General features: G+C 35.2%; 1 protein-coding gene across 3 annotated transcripts in view; it reads left to right on the top strand.

The window, feature by feature from the left end:
• The window catches only part of HGF (hepatocyte growth factor), a 103456-nt gene that overhangs the window by 51760 nt on the left and 32367 nt on the right, over positions 1-19329 (top strand). For all 3 annotated transcript variants that reach the window (XM_036760345.1, XM_036760344.1, XM_036760343.1), the window contains exon 8: positions 15724-15898. In XM_036760345.1, coding sequence (XP_036616240.1) covers positions 15724-15898 — 175 coding nt within the window. The remainder of the gene's footprint in view (positions 1-15723; positions 15899-19329) is intronic.

Raw genomic sequence — 19329 nt, 5'->3', positions numbered from 1 at the left:
TTCTTAGCTTTCAATTCAATACAACTCAGAGGTTTTTTCTAGAAACTTAAGTCTGGCCACCTATCCTCTAATCTATTGCATGTAGTTGATTCTTTCAGCCCAAGTGTAGGGTTTCCTATTTATCTCTGTTAAATTTTATCTTATTCAATTTGGTCTGTCATTTTAACTTTCTGAATTTTTTTTGGAGGGGAGCATGGATCCTTATTTCATCACCCGATGAATGTGTTATGCTTTGCAGCTTTGTTTCTTCAGCAAATTTGATAAACAAGCCAGTTGTATCTTTAGAAAAATTACTGATAAAATTACTTTATTCAAGCTACTGATGAAAATCTTAATGAGAACATGGTCAAAGTATTCTTGGGTACTCCACTAGAGATCTTTCTCCAAATTGACATTGACCCATTAATGAATACTTTTTCCATCTACTCATTCAACAAGTTCTAAATCCATATAACACCAGCAACCACACAACTTTCAGGTTCATGCCTCCATTTCTTGTCTATGAGATCAGCTTGAGAAACCTTAAACACTTTGCTGATATTCATATGTATTACTTAGACTAATGTTCCTGCTAAGAAGGAAAATGTTATTAGCTTGGCATGACTTATTCCTGATAAAAAATTATTCTGGCTATTAGTGACCATTGCTTTTCTTTCTAAATGTTCACAGAACTCAATATTCCATTCTTGGATTTCATAAGGTATTAGAAAATCAAAGTCAAGCAGTCCTACAGTTTGTTGAAACTGACATTCTTCTTTTCCTTGAAGATCTAGACAAAATATACTCCTCCATGGACCTGTGCCAAACTCTTCTATTCTCCTAGTCTTTTCAAAGACCACTGAAAGCTGTACAGGAATCGTATTTGTTTTTACCTTGATATAAAATTCATATGGGCCTGATGACTTGAACTCATTAAAGGTAGTTAGGTGGTCTCTGGCAATCTTCTCACTTCTCTTAGGTTTCAGTTCTGTTAAACCCTCTTTAATTTTATCTTTTATAGTCCAAATACAAGAACCTCTTCTTTGATCTTCCTCTAGTTTCTGAAATAGTTAAAAATGCCCTTTCTTCTTTAGTGTTTATAACCAATCTATGACTATTTTGTGCCTTATCACCACAGTCATAATTCTTATAGGACCATCACATGATTTTGTATTCATCCTCCATTAATTGCCCTCTTTTCATCATATATACACATGCATATACACATACATACATATATATGTATATATCTTAAATATATAAAATTTTTGATGAGTTGCCTATGCATCCACATTGTTTCCTTTAACCATATACCCCTCCAGATGGGAACTGTTTGTTTTTCTACCATATGTATTTTATTCTTGAGAGCTTCAGCTACCTCTTGAGCTGCCTTTGCATTTGGCATTTTAGGCCATAAAACTCTATCTCTATTTTCTCTTAGTTCTTTGAAATTCTTTCTTCCCAACTCTCTGGTGCATGTCTGGCTTTCATCTCTTCTGTCATGAATTTTAAAATAGAGTGGTTGCTTCTTACCAAGGTTTCTATCATTTCCAGTTTTGTAACCATTTCATCTTTGTCAGTCCAGATTACGTCTAGAATAGCAGTTCAGTTTGCCTCCTTCACCCTTTGAAAAATGAAAACTATCATTAAGCAAAATCAGAGCTCTATCTGTTGCTCTGTTTTTTTCCTGCGAGTATGTGCTAGATATCTAGGTAGTTGAAATATATTGTTACATTTGTGGATTTTATTGATATGTATGTATGTATATGTATGTGTGAATATATGCATGTGTGTGTATGTGTGTGTGTGAGAGAGAGAGAGAGAGAGACAGAGAGAGACAGAGAAAGAGAGAGGTTTATATTATGTTTCAGAGATCTTCCTGGAGCCTTGGAGTTAAGTGACTTGTCCAGGGTCACACTGCTCATATGTATCAAGGACAGGACTTAAACCAATTCTTCCCAATGCTGAAGATGGCTCTATATCTACCATGCTATATTTACTCTCCTTGTCATATTATTATTATTACTATATCTGTGACCTGGGTTGTCGGGTTCAAATGTTTCCAACCTGACCACTCTCTTTAAGCTTAAAGGGAGGCAAGATGTCATTGTATTAGTTATGTGGCAAGAAAGTTCAATCTTAGTTGCCTACGAATTGATAGACCACTTGAGCTACCAATTGAAGTGGTTTCATAAGAGTTTCATTGACTCATGTACCTTCCTAAAATGCTACTGTATGCCAAATGGCCACCTATGGTTTCAGACATCTGTACTGGGGCTTCAGCAGTGGTGGTAGGTAGGTCCAGCATTAATATAGGAAATGAAACAATATTCAAAATATCAAAAAATAAAGTCTACCATACTTATATAGCTCTAAATTCCCTACCATCTCTGTCCTCTCTATAGTCATTCACATTCATAAGACAGATAATTAGCACACTATGATCATACAATTTATATAACAAATATGGAATGAAATAGGTCAAGTACTCCTATATATAACAATCTTTCTCCAGCTATCTCCTAAACCTCCTCTTGCTGCCTTCTCAGGGCATCTTATGGGGTCATGGGACTCCCTGAACCCATAGCTCATGGAGACACAATAAGAGAAAGGGAGTGTATCAAAGATTTCATATCAGCATCACAAGAGAAAACAGAAGAACAATGAAAGAAATCAGTTTCCTCTTCCTGCTCACCAGCCTACTAGGCATGAGAATAGCTCCCAAATTTGAAATTAAAAATCCTCCCTCCAGTCTCTGTATTTTCTTCATTATCTAAATCAATTTCAAAGTTTTGATCTCAAACAATAACATTCCTGGCTGCTATGCCCTACCTAATGAAATCCCATTAGCCTAAAACCCAGGAATGGTGTCTTTTAACATCCTGTTGCCCATATAATGATTTGGAAGTCTGACTTTCAAGAACAGGAGAAGGAAGAAGAAGGTAGCTAACCCTTTATGGCAGTGTACAGGTCTCATAACATCCCTCTATCATTCTATTGCATGGCTTCCTGCTCTCTCTCTTAAAGAATGGGTCTCCCTATCTCACCAAGGCTGGAATATAAGGGCTTTTCATAGGACCAATTCCACTACTGATTGATCAGTTTTAGAGTTTTGACCTATACAATTTCTGATGTGGGTTGGTTCAATCCTTGTTCAGCAACCTGGTGGCTCTCTGCTCCCAGGGGTTCACTGTAATCGTGCTGGATTTATTGTGAACAACTGTTCAGCTTAGCGCAGTGCAGCTTAAAACTCCATAGCTAAAGAGATCCCAGGTACCTTGAATTCCAGGCATGTTCCCTAACACCTGTCCTTACTGTTCATCTTGAAAACATTTCTAAAAACTACCAATAAAGGGGGATAACCATCATCTTCTTATAGCTGCCAGGATAATCCCAAACCATTTTGCCAATTTCTCCCTGATTTACCCTCAACCTAGGGCCAGAGTGAAAAAAAGACAAGAAAGAAAGTCATAGGAAAAGGTTTTATATCATCAGTATATATCAAGACTTTCTTTTTTTTTCTCCATTGAGCTTCACTCAAAACTCTCTACCATATGTTCCCCATATGATTCCTAAGTTTCCTTACATGAGATATTGATCTTCTAAATATACAATTCTGCTTCACCTTCTTTTATATATTATGTTCCATTTCACCATGCTCTAATCTTCTAAAGTCAAATTCCTGTCTTGGATTGTATTCTACTGAGTCGCAGTGGTATCCAAGAGAACAAATCAGCCTACCTCACTTGAATTCCCTACCTATACCCCTAAAGATTGTAATTCTTCATCCAAGATTTAATCCCTAACTTTCTGTTTTCTTCTGGAGGCATAATTTGCCCTCTCGTAAATCACTACGTACTTCAGGTTTTATGATCCTCAGGGACTCTCTAGCATGTGCCAAATATGGAGCATGGGAAGACAACATCTTTCTAATTATATTTATATGAGGTTGATAAATAACTATGTTGGTACTACCCTGCAGGGAATTACCAATGGCCCATGTGTCTCTTCTTTCCCATAAACAAAAAGTTATTTTTTCTTCAATGGATAACTCTCACCCTCTATGGGAAGAGCTTGATATCTGTCACATGTCAGATGTAGCCATGTGAAACCTTCTTTCTTCCCTTCCTTCTCTGTTTCACATACTCCAGCTAAGGCAGCCAGGTGGGGTGCAGTGGGATGTAGAATCAGGAAAACTTCAGGAAAGATCCTCCCTTAGATATTTACTATTTACTACTACTAGCTATGTACCTTTGGGCAAGTAATTTAAGCCTCATTTTTCTCAGCTGTAAAATGGAGATAAAATTGCACCCACTTCACAGAGCTGTTGTGAGGATCATATAAGATAACATGTACAGTGCTCTGCAACCTTTAAAGTGCTATACAGATGCCACCTATTATTGTTGTTATTGCTATTTCATAGTCTAGTCTTCAGACACAGGTGAGGATTCCCTTCAGGGGAAAAAAGTCTCATTGAAGATCTAATCAATGGCTTGAAATGCTTGAAGGATTGCCATATAACTTGGAAGTTGCATTAGACATATTCTGCTTATTCTCAGAGGGTGGGACCAGTAGATGGAAGTTTTGATTCAAGATAAGAGAGAACTTCTTAACAATTAAAGAAGTATAAAAATGGAATAAACTGCCTTGTAAGGTCATCAGCTTCCCATCATTGGAAAGATTCCAGCACAAGTTGGATTACTTGTCTAAGACTCTGTAGGCCAGATTCTTCTATCAGCCAGATATTAGGCTAGATGAGCTCTAATGATTCAACAAACCTCAACATTTGGGGTTACTTGAATTTGTTCTAGGGTATTTTAGAAAATGTTTATTCCAACACCTATTAATTCCTTATTAGCAGAAAATGACATTTCTATAGATATGACATCAGGCCATGGTTTTCTTAAAGCTCTTCCTAATGTTTGATTTTAACAGAATTCAGCAGATTTTAACAGCACTAAAACTGTGTTTTGATATGAGTATTTGACTAATATATGTAATATATAATGACTTCACGATGGATCAGCTATTTTAGTGAATCTCTTTTATAACATTTCATATTCTAAATAATAACATTGTTATATGTCCCTATCCTAGTTATGAAATACTCTACAAAACAGTTTTCTTACAACAATTATATGAGGTAGGTAGAGTAAGCATTACTATTGCCTTTTGTACAGATGAGAAAACTGAGGTGTAATGTGCTTTGGGGTTTGGTTTGTTCAAGGTCACACAACTAGTAAGGGGTAGAGACGAGATTCCACCCCACTTCTTCTGACTCCAGAGTCAGTGCTCTTTCTATGGTCTCAAAAATGAATCAATAAGTAATACAGTACAGTGTTGTGGCCCTAGACTTTAAGTCTAGGCACCTGAACTCAACCCCTACCTATATGACACTGATTACCTATGCAGCCAAGGGTAATTCACTTGATTTCTCTGCATATCGGTTTCCTCATCTGTGAAAGGGATCAATATGATGGAATTGGGGTGAGGCTTAATGAGGATAAGGTGGCCAAAGTGCTTTGCAAACCTTAAAGCACTATATAAATGTCAGTTATTATCATTAAAAATGGTGAACATATTACCAGATGCTAACCTTGTTCCCCCAGGGTGAGCCCTACAATTATCTAAGCAATAGAATAGCTGTTCCATGTCTGATGTGGCTCTAGCATGTCAAAGGACTGACCTTTTCAGGCTGCTAAAGCATAGATGAATACTTGCTTAGCCTCTCCTCTCCCCTCAGGCTGTAAGCAGAGCTTTTCTATCTTTGGTCTCTTTACCTCTGGCTTTCTTCTCTCCTTTCAACATGTTTTCTGATTGTTGTTGGCATTGTGGCTTCTAATTGCCACCACCTGTACTGGGCTGCTGCTGATCTTCACGGCTGTTTTCTTTCCTCTTCTTCTCCCTGCTTTTCTTTCTTTTTGTCTCTTCTGTCTCCCATCACTTCTCTCGTGCTCCTTCCCTTTTTGTCCAGGAAGACTGGCTTTTTATGGACAATGTCAAGGAATCAACGTTGCTGAGTTCTCATTGAATGCTTTTTCACTGCCAAAGAAGATTTTGTTTCTATGGGCTCCCCACCCCCATCTGCTTTCAAATCTAGAATTTTTTTTTGGAAAAACTGAAGTTTTCAAAAAGCAGGTGTCTAGGTAGTTGAGAGCTTTTATTTTTCTCCAGAGTGGCCATGCTTCGTTTTTAGGGTAAATTGTGCCATTTGTAAATATTATGCAGCATCTTTAATACTTTAAGCCAATACTAAAAATTCTGTGTAAAAACCTAAGAATAAATATGACATTAATATTTTAAAATTTAGTTTGTTCTCTATGATTAAGAAAGGTTAGTCTGATAAAGTTTTCATATTTGAAGTAAACTGATTACATTTATGCATTTTATAAATTCAACAAAGGACAGAAGTACTGCACCAGTTCACGATGGATCAGCTGTTTTAGTGAATCTCTTTTATAACATTTCATAATCTAAATAATAACTTTGGTATTGTATTCTAACTCAAAGAAGTACAATGTTAGCCATGTGCCCCCCACTCCCACACTAACCCCCAATGGAATGAGAATATATTAAGGGGTCCTAGCAAAGCAGTGTACCAAGTAATAAACCAATAGTTTTGAAGACTTTTAGGACAATCTTGTCTCTAGAGCTTTCCGTATAAGCTTGGATAGAGTCCAATGAACAATTCAGATATGAATCTTGGCTTCATATCCAAAGCAAACGTGCAAGCAATTTGAGGTTTTGCATTAGAAGCTGTTACTACTTTCCCATATCAGTTTATAGTGAGAGGCGTTTTAAGTTCATAATGAAGCTCTATTCTGCCCTTTGTTACCAGGAGGTTACTAGTAAAGCTCACAAGAGAAAAGTTTCACCACTGTCCTGGATTTCTCCAAGATTTACCACTGAGAAAGATCAAGTGTTTATTTGCTGTGCTATGGCTAGAAGTCAGAGTTAAACTATCTTTATAAGACAATCAAGCATTTGCCCAGTGACCTATGGAGTAATCTGCAATTTTCTGGGTGGAAAGGTAGTAGAAACTGACTTCAGTGCCTAAAAAGTCTGCCTAGCTGGTTTGAGTGGCATACTTTATGAAGCTCTTTCAACCCTGAGGATGACTCAGGATGAGAATCACAAACATGAGAACTGTGTTCACATCAATAAACTAGCTCATCAAGAACACACAGTTTTTTGATAAAGATATGAAAGAACGCTGCTGGAGGGATATTGGCATGACATTTTATTAATACTTATCGTTTAGACATGATTAGTTGGGATGAGTTTTTTATGTAACTAAGACATTCCTTAGTCCTGATCCATAGTTTGTGGAATAGTTCTAGCATCCAGACTTCTGTGTTAAAATCCATCAGCATGAAAGCATATGTTGACTTAATTTGGAGGCTGCTATTGAGTTCTTCATAGAATTTCTCTGCCTCTTAACCTCTGCAATAGATATTAGTGCATAAATTTAATTGTTTTTGTAGAAATATTTTTTGTAAATGCTCACCATGAATCCTCTATTGAGATGATCAAGCATCTCGGATTATCATCTCATCTAAAAATTACATTTCTTATTGCCTATGGGCATATAAAAAAACAAAATCCACCAATTACTTTATTTGCTTCTCTAAGAAGAATCAATAAGCTGTCTTTCCATTTAGCTCTTTCTTCTGTAAGTCTTGCGGTTTCATTTGGATAGAGCACTATACCTGGAGTCAGGAAATAGGAGTTCAAATATAACCTCAAAAATTCCCTAGCTATGTAACCTTAGGAAAGTCACTTAACCTGTCTCCTTCAGTTACCTTCAGTTAAATGGACATAACACCACCTACCTCCCAGAGTTGTTGTGATAATGAGGTAACATTTGTAAAGTGCCTTGAAAATCTAAAAATGCTATGTAAATGTGAGTTCTTATGAATTTTATTAATTGTAACAAGACACAAAGATTGATACAATTTAGTTCCACCAAAAGTGGGTCTCTATGTTGGCCAAAGGATCTCACATTTGCAATGATGCCAACAGCTCAATTCATGTTTATATTCAACCTGCAAACTGCGATTCTTAGCACTTCTGTTCCCCTTTCTGCCACTCTGCCACTGTCATAGAAACAGAGGGTCACAGAGAACTAAGGGCCATTTTGTACTTTTCTTTGTTTGCTTTAAAATGGCCAAAGGATTTATAACCAAGTGTCCAGATTACTGGTATTGGACCTCATCATAATTAACTAGTCTGGTCTTTGTAAAGCCAGGTTCATACTTAAAACCTTTCCAGCAAGGTAGGATTTTTTTTTGAGCTGGTGCTCTATTAGTAGGGCTTTTGCAAATCCAGAGTCACCTCCATGCCATTGATGTAGAACAATTGTCTCGTTTCTTTCAAGAAATATTAAATACAATGTACAAGGCACTGTGCTAAGTGTTTAACTTGCAAAGAATGTTATAAAGGACAGTTCCTTTCCTTAAGGAGTATGAAGTATATCAGGAGAGATAGTCATGCAGATAACTATAAAACAAACAAAAGCATGAGAAATGCAAAAGAGAAGTCTAAACCAATGATTTTCGATGATTCAAGCCATCTCTTTTAGCTGGAAGCTTTGTGGAGGAGATGGCACTTGAGATAGGTTTTGGAATTTCTGGAATTTCAGGTAGGAATTAAAATAATTTGAAAATAGTGGACTCCTTTCTAGACAATGAATACTACATGAATATAGGCACAAAGGCAGGGGCAAGTTGGATGACACTGGCAAATGGCAAATGGCCAATTGGGCTGGAACGTAGAGTATGTGAAGAGGCACAGTTTAAAACAAGGCTGAAAAAAATTGGTTGGAGCCACATTGTGTAGAGTTGTGAATGCTAACCTGAGAATTCACATTTTAATTATTAGGCAATAGAGGGCCTAGGAAAATTATAGAGAGAAATGATGCAATCAGAGATGCATTTCAGGAGATGGCAGCAATGCGAAGGTTGTACCAGAGCAATAAAAAGCTAGAGGCAGGGGACTACATAGGAGTCCTTTATAAAAGTCCAGAGAAGTGATAAGGTAGTTGCTGTCTGAGTGTAGATGGGAAAGATGTGAAAGATACTTTAGAGGTTGTATTATTGGATCTTGGCAACTGAATGGATGTGAAGAATGAAGGAAGGAGAACAATTAAATGTCATATTTTGAGCATGGGCAGCTAGGAGCATGGTGGTCCTATTAACAGAAGTAGAGAAGTTAAGAAGGTCAAGCTTTGAGGGAAGGGTGTCTTCCACTGTTTTCTCTGTAAACCACTGGCCCTGGCATAATTGTTTCAAGAATTCAGTTTTATTTAATGCCTCTTCCCCTTATATTAATGTTCTTTTCATCACAAGCCTTTGACCTGACTTCTAAATACTATCTTTGGTCTTTGCAATAGGACACATCTAAGCAAAATTAAATTGATGTTCCAAGAAGTACTTACATGATCATGTTTTAATAGCCTGGGGAGGGATCTCAATAGCAAATGTTGTTTTCTTAAAAGCATTTCCAAACAGAAAAGTTTGTTTGAATCATCAGAGGAAAACATTCCTTAGCTCTTAGGCCAGTAAAAATCATGTAATAATGCCTTTGCATTTGTTTCAAAAGAGTGGCTGACATTGACAGCCCCCTCATCAAACTTTTCTATTTGTGAGAAACTCTCAAAAGAATGCCCATTATTTTCAGTATGGGCCTAATGTACATATCTTCAAAAACTCTCTTTGCATGTGGTGAGGCAGTGTTTTAAAAACATGCTTACTTGGCTAAAGTAGATCGGCTTCAGCTGATTTGCAGGGATATTTGTTTGGCAGCTAAGGACAATGAGTCGCTCTTTTAGTCCACTAATTCAATTAACTTCTCCAAAGAAGCAGCGTTCCCAACATTTTATATCCCCTCCCAAGTTGACTGGCGTGAAACATTTGTTTTCTTTTTGCACCAAGCCTCTGGGATATAGTTGGCAACTTGTGTTAAGAAAGAAGAATAGGTCTTTTTTAATACTTCAGGAAGAATTAATTCTATTTTAATAATAATGTATTAGCAGCAGCAACATGTTAACCTTCAGTAAGCTGGTCATTCATTATCATTATGATTAACTGATATTTACTGGATACTTTTTTGAAGGTTCTGTACAAGGGTACAGTGATAAATTTTTAACAACTTGCTTTCTAGAAACAAAAACAAATTATGTGTGTGTATATATATGTATATTTAAATATGTATGCACATATTCACACATATACATATGTGTAAGGCATGAAATACAGTTTAATCTATAATATTAAGATTTTCTCTTTCATTTTCTTAAGTCTAGACAATCAACAAAATAATAAATCAAACCTGATTTATAGCATTTGCCAGTTTCTGAGTGGTAAATGTACATGCTGAAAATTTAATAATCAGCTATTTTGAGCTGGCTCCAGCTTGGAAAACCTTCATTGCTAGAAAAATCATTTTAATAGCCATTTATTTCTCTTACAAATAAATACATTCTCAGCTATACTACTTTATAAATAAACAAAAGAACTATTTGTTTTGGGGCATTTAATTACAAGTGTCATTCCTAGGAACTGGGGACCAAAAAGCACATATATAACTCAATCAATTTCAGAAGATTTTTTTGTTTTGTTTTATATAAAGAGAGAATCTGGCTTCAATACTGATGGCTTGTGGGTCGAATCAGGGAGAAGTAGTTTCACTGAACTAACCACAGGAATAAGCAAAACTGTCTAGTGGCTGAAAATTACAATTTTTTTGAGATAAGGATGATTATACCAATTGTCAGCTGGAAAATGCTGTTAAATCTGAGTTAACTTTATGCTCTGATGAAGCCCAATAAGACACTGATATTTATTCTTAGAAAATGCATATCATTATATTTTAGCTATGTTTGTATTCTTCTAAATTTTTTGAATCCAAAGAATTTTTATAAACTTTTCTCTTCCCCACTTCTTCCTCTGGCAAGAAACTGTTGAGTAATTGGAAATATGAGGGTTAGTTTTACTTTTTCATTTGTTTACATTTGTGTGGTTTTGAGATTTTTTTGCTTTTGTTTTTATATTTTTATTTTTTCCCCTGAAGGATTCAGTGGCTATCTCAACAACCACTGTGAAAAGTTTAAGAAAAACATACATGCTGAAAAGAAGCAATTAAATCAAAAGAAAGTGAAGTAAATGACCCAAATTATTATCTCATCAAGATTCCTGAAACATTTAAAATATATATATATATATGTTTCATGATTTAAATCTGCCCTGGATCATCTCAATGCCATAAATAGCATCTAGTTTTCATTCCCTAGTGCTTTGTATTGACCTTGTCAGCATTTTGCGGGTTATATATTTAATAAGGATGGGTAAATAACCTCAGTCTGGGGCACTTTCTTCAACTTTTTTTATACGAATGGTTCATTATTCAACTTAAGATTTGAGTAACATGTTAAATCTGTTTTAACTATTTCTACATCAAAAAGATTATCATTGTAATTAAGATATGGAAAATGTCACAATCTCTTCTTTCAATGTATTTTTTACTAACCAAACATGAATATGATAGAGAAAATTTTTCATGATTTTTCTTTAATTGTAGCCCTTCAGATAATAATAATATGCCATTTTCAGAGGCAGTGGGATGGAGTGGATAGGCCAGGAGCACCTGGGATCAGGTCTTGCCTTTGCTGTATACTGGCTGTATAAAATCTGGCTAGTGACTATCTTTCATTGGTCTACCAAGCTTCTAAGATTAAATGTTGCAGAAAACACAATAACCTGTACTGGAAGAGGGAATTTCCTGTTCTCTCTACCAATGAAATCACAGACCTGGTCCCTAATCATTAAAATATAAAGTTATTTTGAATATCCAGCCTTAGGTTGGTCAATAAACATTTATTAAGTGCTTACTATGTGCCAAACACTCTATTAAGCAGTGGGGATGCAAAAACAAAACACAGTACCTGCTCTCAAGCCATCCACAGTCTAATGGGGAGAGAATGCATAGAAAACTATATATAAAGAAGATATATACAAGTTCAATATGAAATTTTTAACAGTGGGGAGACACTAAAAATAAAAGGGAAGGAGGAAATAGAAGTTGGGGTTTCAAGGAAGTCAAGGAAGCCAGGTGGTGGAGGCAAGAAGGAAAAGCATCCCAGGTTTGGGAAGACAACCTGTGAAAATGGATTTTCTTATTTAAGGAATAGCAAGGAAGCCAATGTCATTGGATTGTAGAGTACATAGAGGGGAATAAGATATAAGAAGACTGGAAAAGTAGGAAGGGGTCAGAAGGACTTGAAAGGCCAACCAGAGAATTTGTTATTTGTTCCTAGAGGTGATAGAGAGACACTTTAGGCTGTTGGATAGTGGGCTGATGTGGTCAGATCTGCGCTTTAGAAAGATCATTTGGATAGCTGAATGGAGGAATGGGGATAGAGTAGAAGCAGAAAGACTCACAAGCATGCTCTTTCAGTAGCCTAGGCTTGAGATGATAAGGGCCTGCACCAGCGTAGTGTCAGTGTCAGAGGAGAGTTGGGGACATGTATGAGAAATCTTATGAAGGCAAAATCAGTATTTATGGATGTAATTCTTTGAATTTGAATATGCATACTGATTTACCTCTTTGCATCCACTCGAATATATAAGATACCCTGTATGTGGAGGGGGAGAACTTTTTCTTTACTTCCTTTGACATTTGGAATCTTGTACCAAGTTTATAGCCCATGCTCACCACAGAATTATCTGGCAATTATCTGACAAGTTCTTTTTGAATAGCATTGGGTGGTATCTGGCAAATGTCACTGTTGCACATACTAATAGGGTGAGGAATGGGATCCCTAAAGAGAGGTTCATAAGACCAGTGAGCAAGTGTCAAAGTATTCCAGGTGAGTATACTCTTTCTGGCTTTTCCCTTTCCCCTCACTGAAGGAGTCTGGAGGCAAGACTGAGTTCCCAAGTATGCAAGTATGTATGTCTGTACCTTTGGGGATAAATATTTTAAAAAATGCTGGCATTACAATTTAAATTAAATGATGAATTTCAATGGTAATTAATTTTCTTATTTATATCATAATTCACAACTGGAAATGAAATATTTTCAAATAATCTTGAATACATATCATTTGTATGTTCTCAACAAAGTTTTACCATGTGCTTTCCCTGTTTCATCCAACTAAAGGATGGTAGGTGCATAGATCTACTACCTAGATCTAAAGAACTTAGGGGTTATCTAGTCCACTCTGTCAATGAGGAAACCAAGGTCTATTGAGGTTAAATGACTTTCCCAAGATCATACAGGTAGTAAGTGTCAGAGGTGGGACTTTTCATTCCTAAACTAGACCTCTTTCCACTGAACCCATGCTACCTTTTAATCCATTTATAGCTAATTTAAAACATTAGAAATCCAGTTGTCTATAGATTTGAAGTAATATAGATGTTCCAGTTCTGTTGACAGTAGTACTAATTAGCTCCAAAGCCTTGTTGATCAATATCACTAAACTCGTGTAACAGCAAATTGACTAGCATCGACATATGGATGTCACTTGCACAGATACCAATATTTTTATTCTTCCATTTGCTGGTCTTGTATTAGCTGCATTTTAGGACTGGGTTCCATGTACAACCAGCTCTTGATTATCTTATTTGTCAATTATGTACTCACTGTCTCTTTGTCTATTAAAAGAGTATTTTAAATACCAAGGCTACAGCCTTCTCTATATTACCTAATCTGTCTCTGGTATATATGTCATTCTGCTATAATGTGGTATGTAGGTAGAAATTGCAAACCAATTTTAGTATCAGAAAACTACATAATGCATTCCATAGTATAATAAAAATGATTTTGTACTATTAATTAGTCTCAGATCTCTTTTGTTTCAAAGTAAAATGGGTTTCCTACTTAAAACTTCAGTCATATTCAGTCAACAAGCATTTATTAAGCACCTGATACTTGTCTAGCACTGTGCAAAATTCTAGGGATACACAGACAAAAATGGAACAGTCCATGCTCTTGACTAGCTTACATTCTATTAGAAGAAACATGAATACAAAGGTATATACAGACTATAAACAAAATAAAAATCACTGAGTTTGGGGAGGAAGGGCATTAGAAACTGAGTAAATCCAGAAAGGCTTCATATAGATAGGGGTTCTTCAGCTCAGTCTTAAAGGAAACAAAAGTTTCCAAAATGTAGAGGGGAGGAGAGAATGCATTCTGGGCATGGAGGATACCCAGTGCACAGGGGTGGGGATGGGAGACGGAGTGTATTATATAAAGAACAATAAGGAGGACACTTTGACTGCACCATAGAGTGCGGGACAGGGATACCAAGGCTGGAAGGGCAGGTTAGGCCCAGGTTGTGATCTCTTCCGAGAATAACCCCCCAAATTGAAAACTGTCTTCCAACATAGAAATAAATAAAAATGACAAAGAAGAGTTGTAACCTCTAAATGCTTATGCAAAAAGTTTTGCAATTATTAGTTAATGAACAAGTGTTTATTCCAATAGCCTTCTGGTCACACACACAGTGCTACTATGGGTGCAAAGGATGTAAAAACAAAAATGAAACAATTCCTGACCTCAAGGAGCATACATTATACTTAAGGATCAGGTAAGGACAAGAGGCCAATAACAAGGCAAATCCCTTTCAGTTCTCCATTGCTGAAGCCACATTTGATTTGGCTTTTCTCTGCAATTGTGGTTCAGGATTGGAGTACAGATGTGAAATTCTGATGTAGAACATTACTATGGTTCTCTGCTTATCTCTCATTCAGGAGAACCTAGAGAAGCAGAGCTGACTGGGGTGTTTAAACCTGCTCCATTAACTTTGACTTAGATCCCTGCATTCCACATTTACCCCCTGGCATTCATAAAGGGAAACATGCCAGAATTAGGGAAAATACATAGATATAGGTAGTTCTAGAACAAAGAAGGGTAAATGGCCTAGAGTAGATAGACTTAAGAAATGTCCATAAATAATAATTTGGAAAAGTATCAAATATAGTTCTTCTATAGTTTGTAAGTCATATTTTCAAAGTGGTAGACAGTTATTTATTTTTATGAACTCAATCAATGTAATGGCAAAAACAAAGATCATAAATTGTGGTAGAAACTGAATTTTGTTCATTTTTATTCTGTTAGTTTCATAACCATCAAGAAAAATGGTAAGTACTGCAGAAGATCTTAGAAAGAGACTGAAGAAATTAATGTTAACAGATACAACAGAGTTTAAACATGAGTGAAAGGAACATTTAAAGTATGCTCTTTAAAACACTAGCAAAAAGTTACATTAGGACTTTGGTAAGTATGAATTCCTATGGAGTTTACAGACTGTATTAATTATTTTGTTAGAGGCAAGATCATGCGTAAACACATTAAAAACTTCATAATTTTGAGCATCAGAGAAACTTATTTTTAGTACTGTGCAACTGTAATATGTTATATATGTATATATACATATGTACACATATATATGCATACGTATGTATGTATGTATGTATATACCCACATATATCCACATATATATATATATTTTGCCTTTAGGAAAGTACCCAGTGGTAGACCTTCTAGGATTTGGATTCATGGGAAAACATGAATGCATTATACTATTTATAACTGTTATTTGGTGTTATGATTCAACTCAAATACTTTAAGAACTTTCTAAAATGGTAAGAATACACCAACAATATAAATGGACTTTGAAAGAGCGCCCAAGGCAATGATGTGTAACAACAGTACTTCCTGTCCTTCCTTTGTTTTAAATAGCTCATAGTACTATGAATAATAGTGATATTCCTATGGAAACAACCCACTGTGTCAGAGGTCAAGGAGAAGGTTATCGAGGTGCTGTGAACACAATATGGAATGGAATTCTGTGCCAGCGCTGGGACTCCCAATATCCTCATCAGCATGATATAACTCCTGAGAACTTCAAGTGCAAGTATGTATAATTTGATGAAAAATATTACTGTTACGCCAGTTTGTCCTTTGAACAGGAGGAGACAAGAAAGTCAACTTTAACATTTTTGGTCATAAACCTTTTTTCCCCTCTGCATGCATGTTTTGATAACAAAGGATGGCAAGGATGCCAATTTTTAGGTGTTTTCTTGAGTTTGCAAATCACTTTGGAGAAAAGTGTTCTTTGGATTTTTTTTCCCACAAAAGGGAGTGAGACTTCCTTTTTCAGACATAATTTTGTAGTATAGGAAGCATTTACTTTTGAAAACTATGATAAAAATTAAGTATAAACAAATATTTAAAGCCCAAATAAATTTCTCAGAGTAAATCCAAGCAAGCCATGTTAAATGGGAAACTAAAGTAATTATTTGAACAATTTAAGCCAAAGAAACCAATTGCTATGATATGGATATAACGTTTAACGAAATTAATTATATTCTACTTTCCTTTTCTGGTAAAATAGACAATATTGCCACGTATATTTAAACTGGCTACTTAGTTACTAGAAGATAAAATGATTGCTTTTGAAAATGTAACATACTGTCTTCTCTTTATTAAATATAATACCTGTAAGTAATGTTCTTTGACTTTGTTGTAATTAAATTTTGATTAAGAATACTTTTGATCTTTTTTTTCCTTAAAACCTAAATGCTTTGGATACATTTTTAATTCTAGTATTTCAAGAAATAAATCTTTGAGCTTAAACTGGCAGGTTTAAGTAACAGAGATATTAAGTAATTTAGTCAGTCTGCTATACACACATATACACACATACTATACACACACGCATATGTATATTCAAAGACAATTTGCCTGTGTTGGCTGCGGAGCTCATACTAAGCTTCTTGTTTTGTTATTGTTCACTGGTTAGTGCCCCACCCCCAATCTTCCCCCATTCCATGTCTACATAATGAATCATCCATTATAACTGACCAAGATGACACAAAATTAGAAGTTAAAATCAAAATGGAAAAACAAAAGATACTTATAAAAGAGAAAAGGAGAAACACTTAAAATTATGCCAGATTAATGTTAGATTATGATGTATATTTAAGAGATTATTGTATATACTATGTGATAAACATCCAAGTGACTTTTCCTTCAATGAGCATATGAACTGAGTCCATATATTTTATATCCATGTGAATTATGAAGGTCAAAGTAGTAATCGGGGTCTAAGAAATTCAAGTCAGATTCTTTTCCTTTGAACTATTATTTCATGAAGAATTATCCTTTAATTTACTAAGACAAAGGCAAACAAAAAATTTAAAATAAAGAATGAAAGCCACATTGTCTAGCCTAAGATTTTGTCATAGATTATTCATGAGTTCATCTGTTAGTAGTGTGTTAGCCTGGCAGAATGTAGCACATTGGTAAGTTTTTTATTACTTTTGAAATACTTTACATCAAATTTTAGTGCCATTAAAATGCTCTTTCTTCCAGATGCTGAATCTTTTTTCTAAATGAGAGCTTTGCCAAAGATATATTGTTTAATGATACCGTTTGTGATGAAGCAATATGAATCACATAATTACCTCTTCCCTTTATTCCCACTTCATTAGCAGCTGTAAACAATTCATGTTTCAATAGAGAGGAAAGAATTCAGGAAAAATATCAGGGTGAGTCTAGTCTTCTTTTCTAGCCCAACCTCGATTAATGAGGTGTTTCCAGATTTAGACACTCACCTCAGACACTATACAAAATTTGGCATTGGCAAATATGCAAGGTTCCTGTGTACCTAATGCTTTCATTTAGTTATTTTGGGTCAAATAAAAAAAAACAAATCTTATTTCACCAAATACTTATTTATTTAAAATTGTAAACTAAGCACATTTTATGTGAAATTTAATATACACTTTTTGTGCTCACACATAATTTATCAAAATGTAAGTATGTGGTGTCACAGAGAAAGAGACTTTTACTCTTATTAATTTTTTCTTAATAATTGGCTTTTTCATAAGGGTTAGAACAGCCAAAGGCTTGAGTTGGTCTCAAATTATGAACACATGCCATTCAATGAGTTTGAAACTTTGGCCATCAATGTTCTTACATCCTTAAATGAAACAGTCTGTGCTAAGACTTAAGGAACTCAGAGAAATGAAATGAGAGATGTAGTAGGAGTGGTTGCCAACCTGAAAGTGGGTTGATGATATGGTAGCTTCACTGTTGTATATTATAGCCAATTGCAAGTTCTTTCCTTTAAACAATTCTCTATTTCAGGTAGGCCTCTTAGATGTAAATGAGTGATTATGCCACATAAAATCACTTAAATTTTTAAAAATCATATTGTGCAATAAACTTTGAAGTGCTTCTGAATTTTTTTTGAAATAAAAAATCTTATAATAAAATTAGTTTTCACTGACTTGTAATGTCTATGAAAGCAAAGAAATAAGGAAAAATTCCCAGAAGTGTACATTTTCAAAACTATATTTGGTTGTTGAGCATTTAATTACAATTTTGAAAGTATTTTTTAAAATTACATAAAATTATATTTATCCATTGAGGATTTCAGCATACTTTCTATATTTATTACAGTATTTACTTTCCTAGTTTAAGTCACTGATAAAATAAAGAAGTTAATATGTTAAAAATATTTTTTAAAGTAACTGCCATGTGAGAGGTAACAGAGTAACATAGGTAACAGTTCTCTAAAGGCATTTGCCAGACTCATGGAGGCATCTGTATACAGAACCCAGATATAACAGAAATTCACTATTGATTACGAGGTTCTCTAGATGCTCCTGATCACAGATAAACTTTCAATGATTCCTTAGAGCTCTGTAACACTTTAGGTTCTCGTAAATGAGTTGTACAATCACTTAAATACTAGTATTTAAAATACACAGTCACTTCTATGCTAGACGATAAAACCCAAACTTTGAACTTATGAAATGCATAAGTAAATGTGTATAGGTGTGTATCTTGAAGAGAATCAAGAGATGAATCCTGAGTTGGTCCCAGAGTTGAATAGGCAGAAGAAGGGGAGCTGGATTACATTTCAGAAACTGTAAGGCATTTTTAATGATGCCAAGCTCCTCTTTGCTGTCAAAGCCCATTGTTTAGTGGTAATAATAGGAGTAAGCATTTTTAAACATCTGCTATGTGACAAGTAATATGGGAAACCCATGTATTAATATATATTATCTTATTTGATCCTCAAAACAACCCTGGTAAAGTAGGTGCTAGTATGATTCACATTTTACAGTTGAGGAAACTGAGGCAGAAGGTGGTTGAGTGACTTGCCCATGGTCACACAGCTAGTATGTATCTAAGGCTATATTTGAATTCAGGTCTTCCTGATTCTAGACCTGGTGTTATATCTATTGTACCACTTAACTGCTTCTAAATACCAATATCACAGTATATAAATACTGAAAAGGAATGTGAAGGTGATCTAGTTCAATCCTTATCAGA

The sequence above is a fragment of the Trichosurus vulpecula genome, chromosome 5, assembly GCF_011100635.1.
Source record: "Trichosurus vulpecula isolate mTriVul1 chromosome 5, mTriVul1.pri, whole genome shotgun sequence".
Taxonomy (NCBI): domain Eukaryota; kingdom Metazoa; phylum Chordata; class Mammalia; order Diprotodontia; family Phalangeridae; genus Trichosurus; species Trichosurus vulpecula.
Note: the sequence above shows the minus strand (reverse complement) of the source record. Positions and strands in the feature narration are given on the sequence as shown.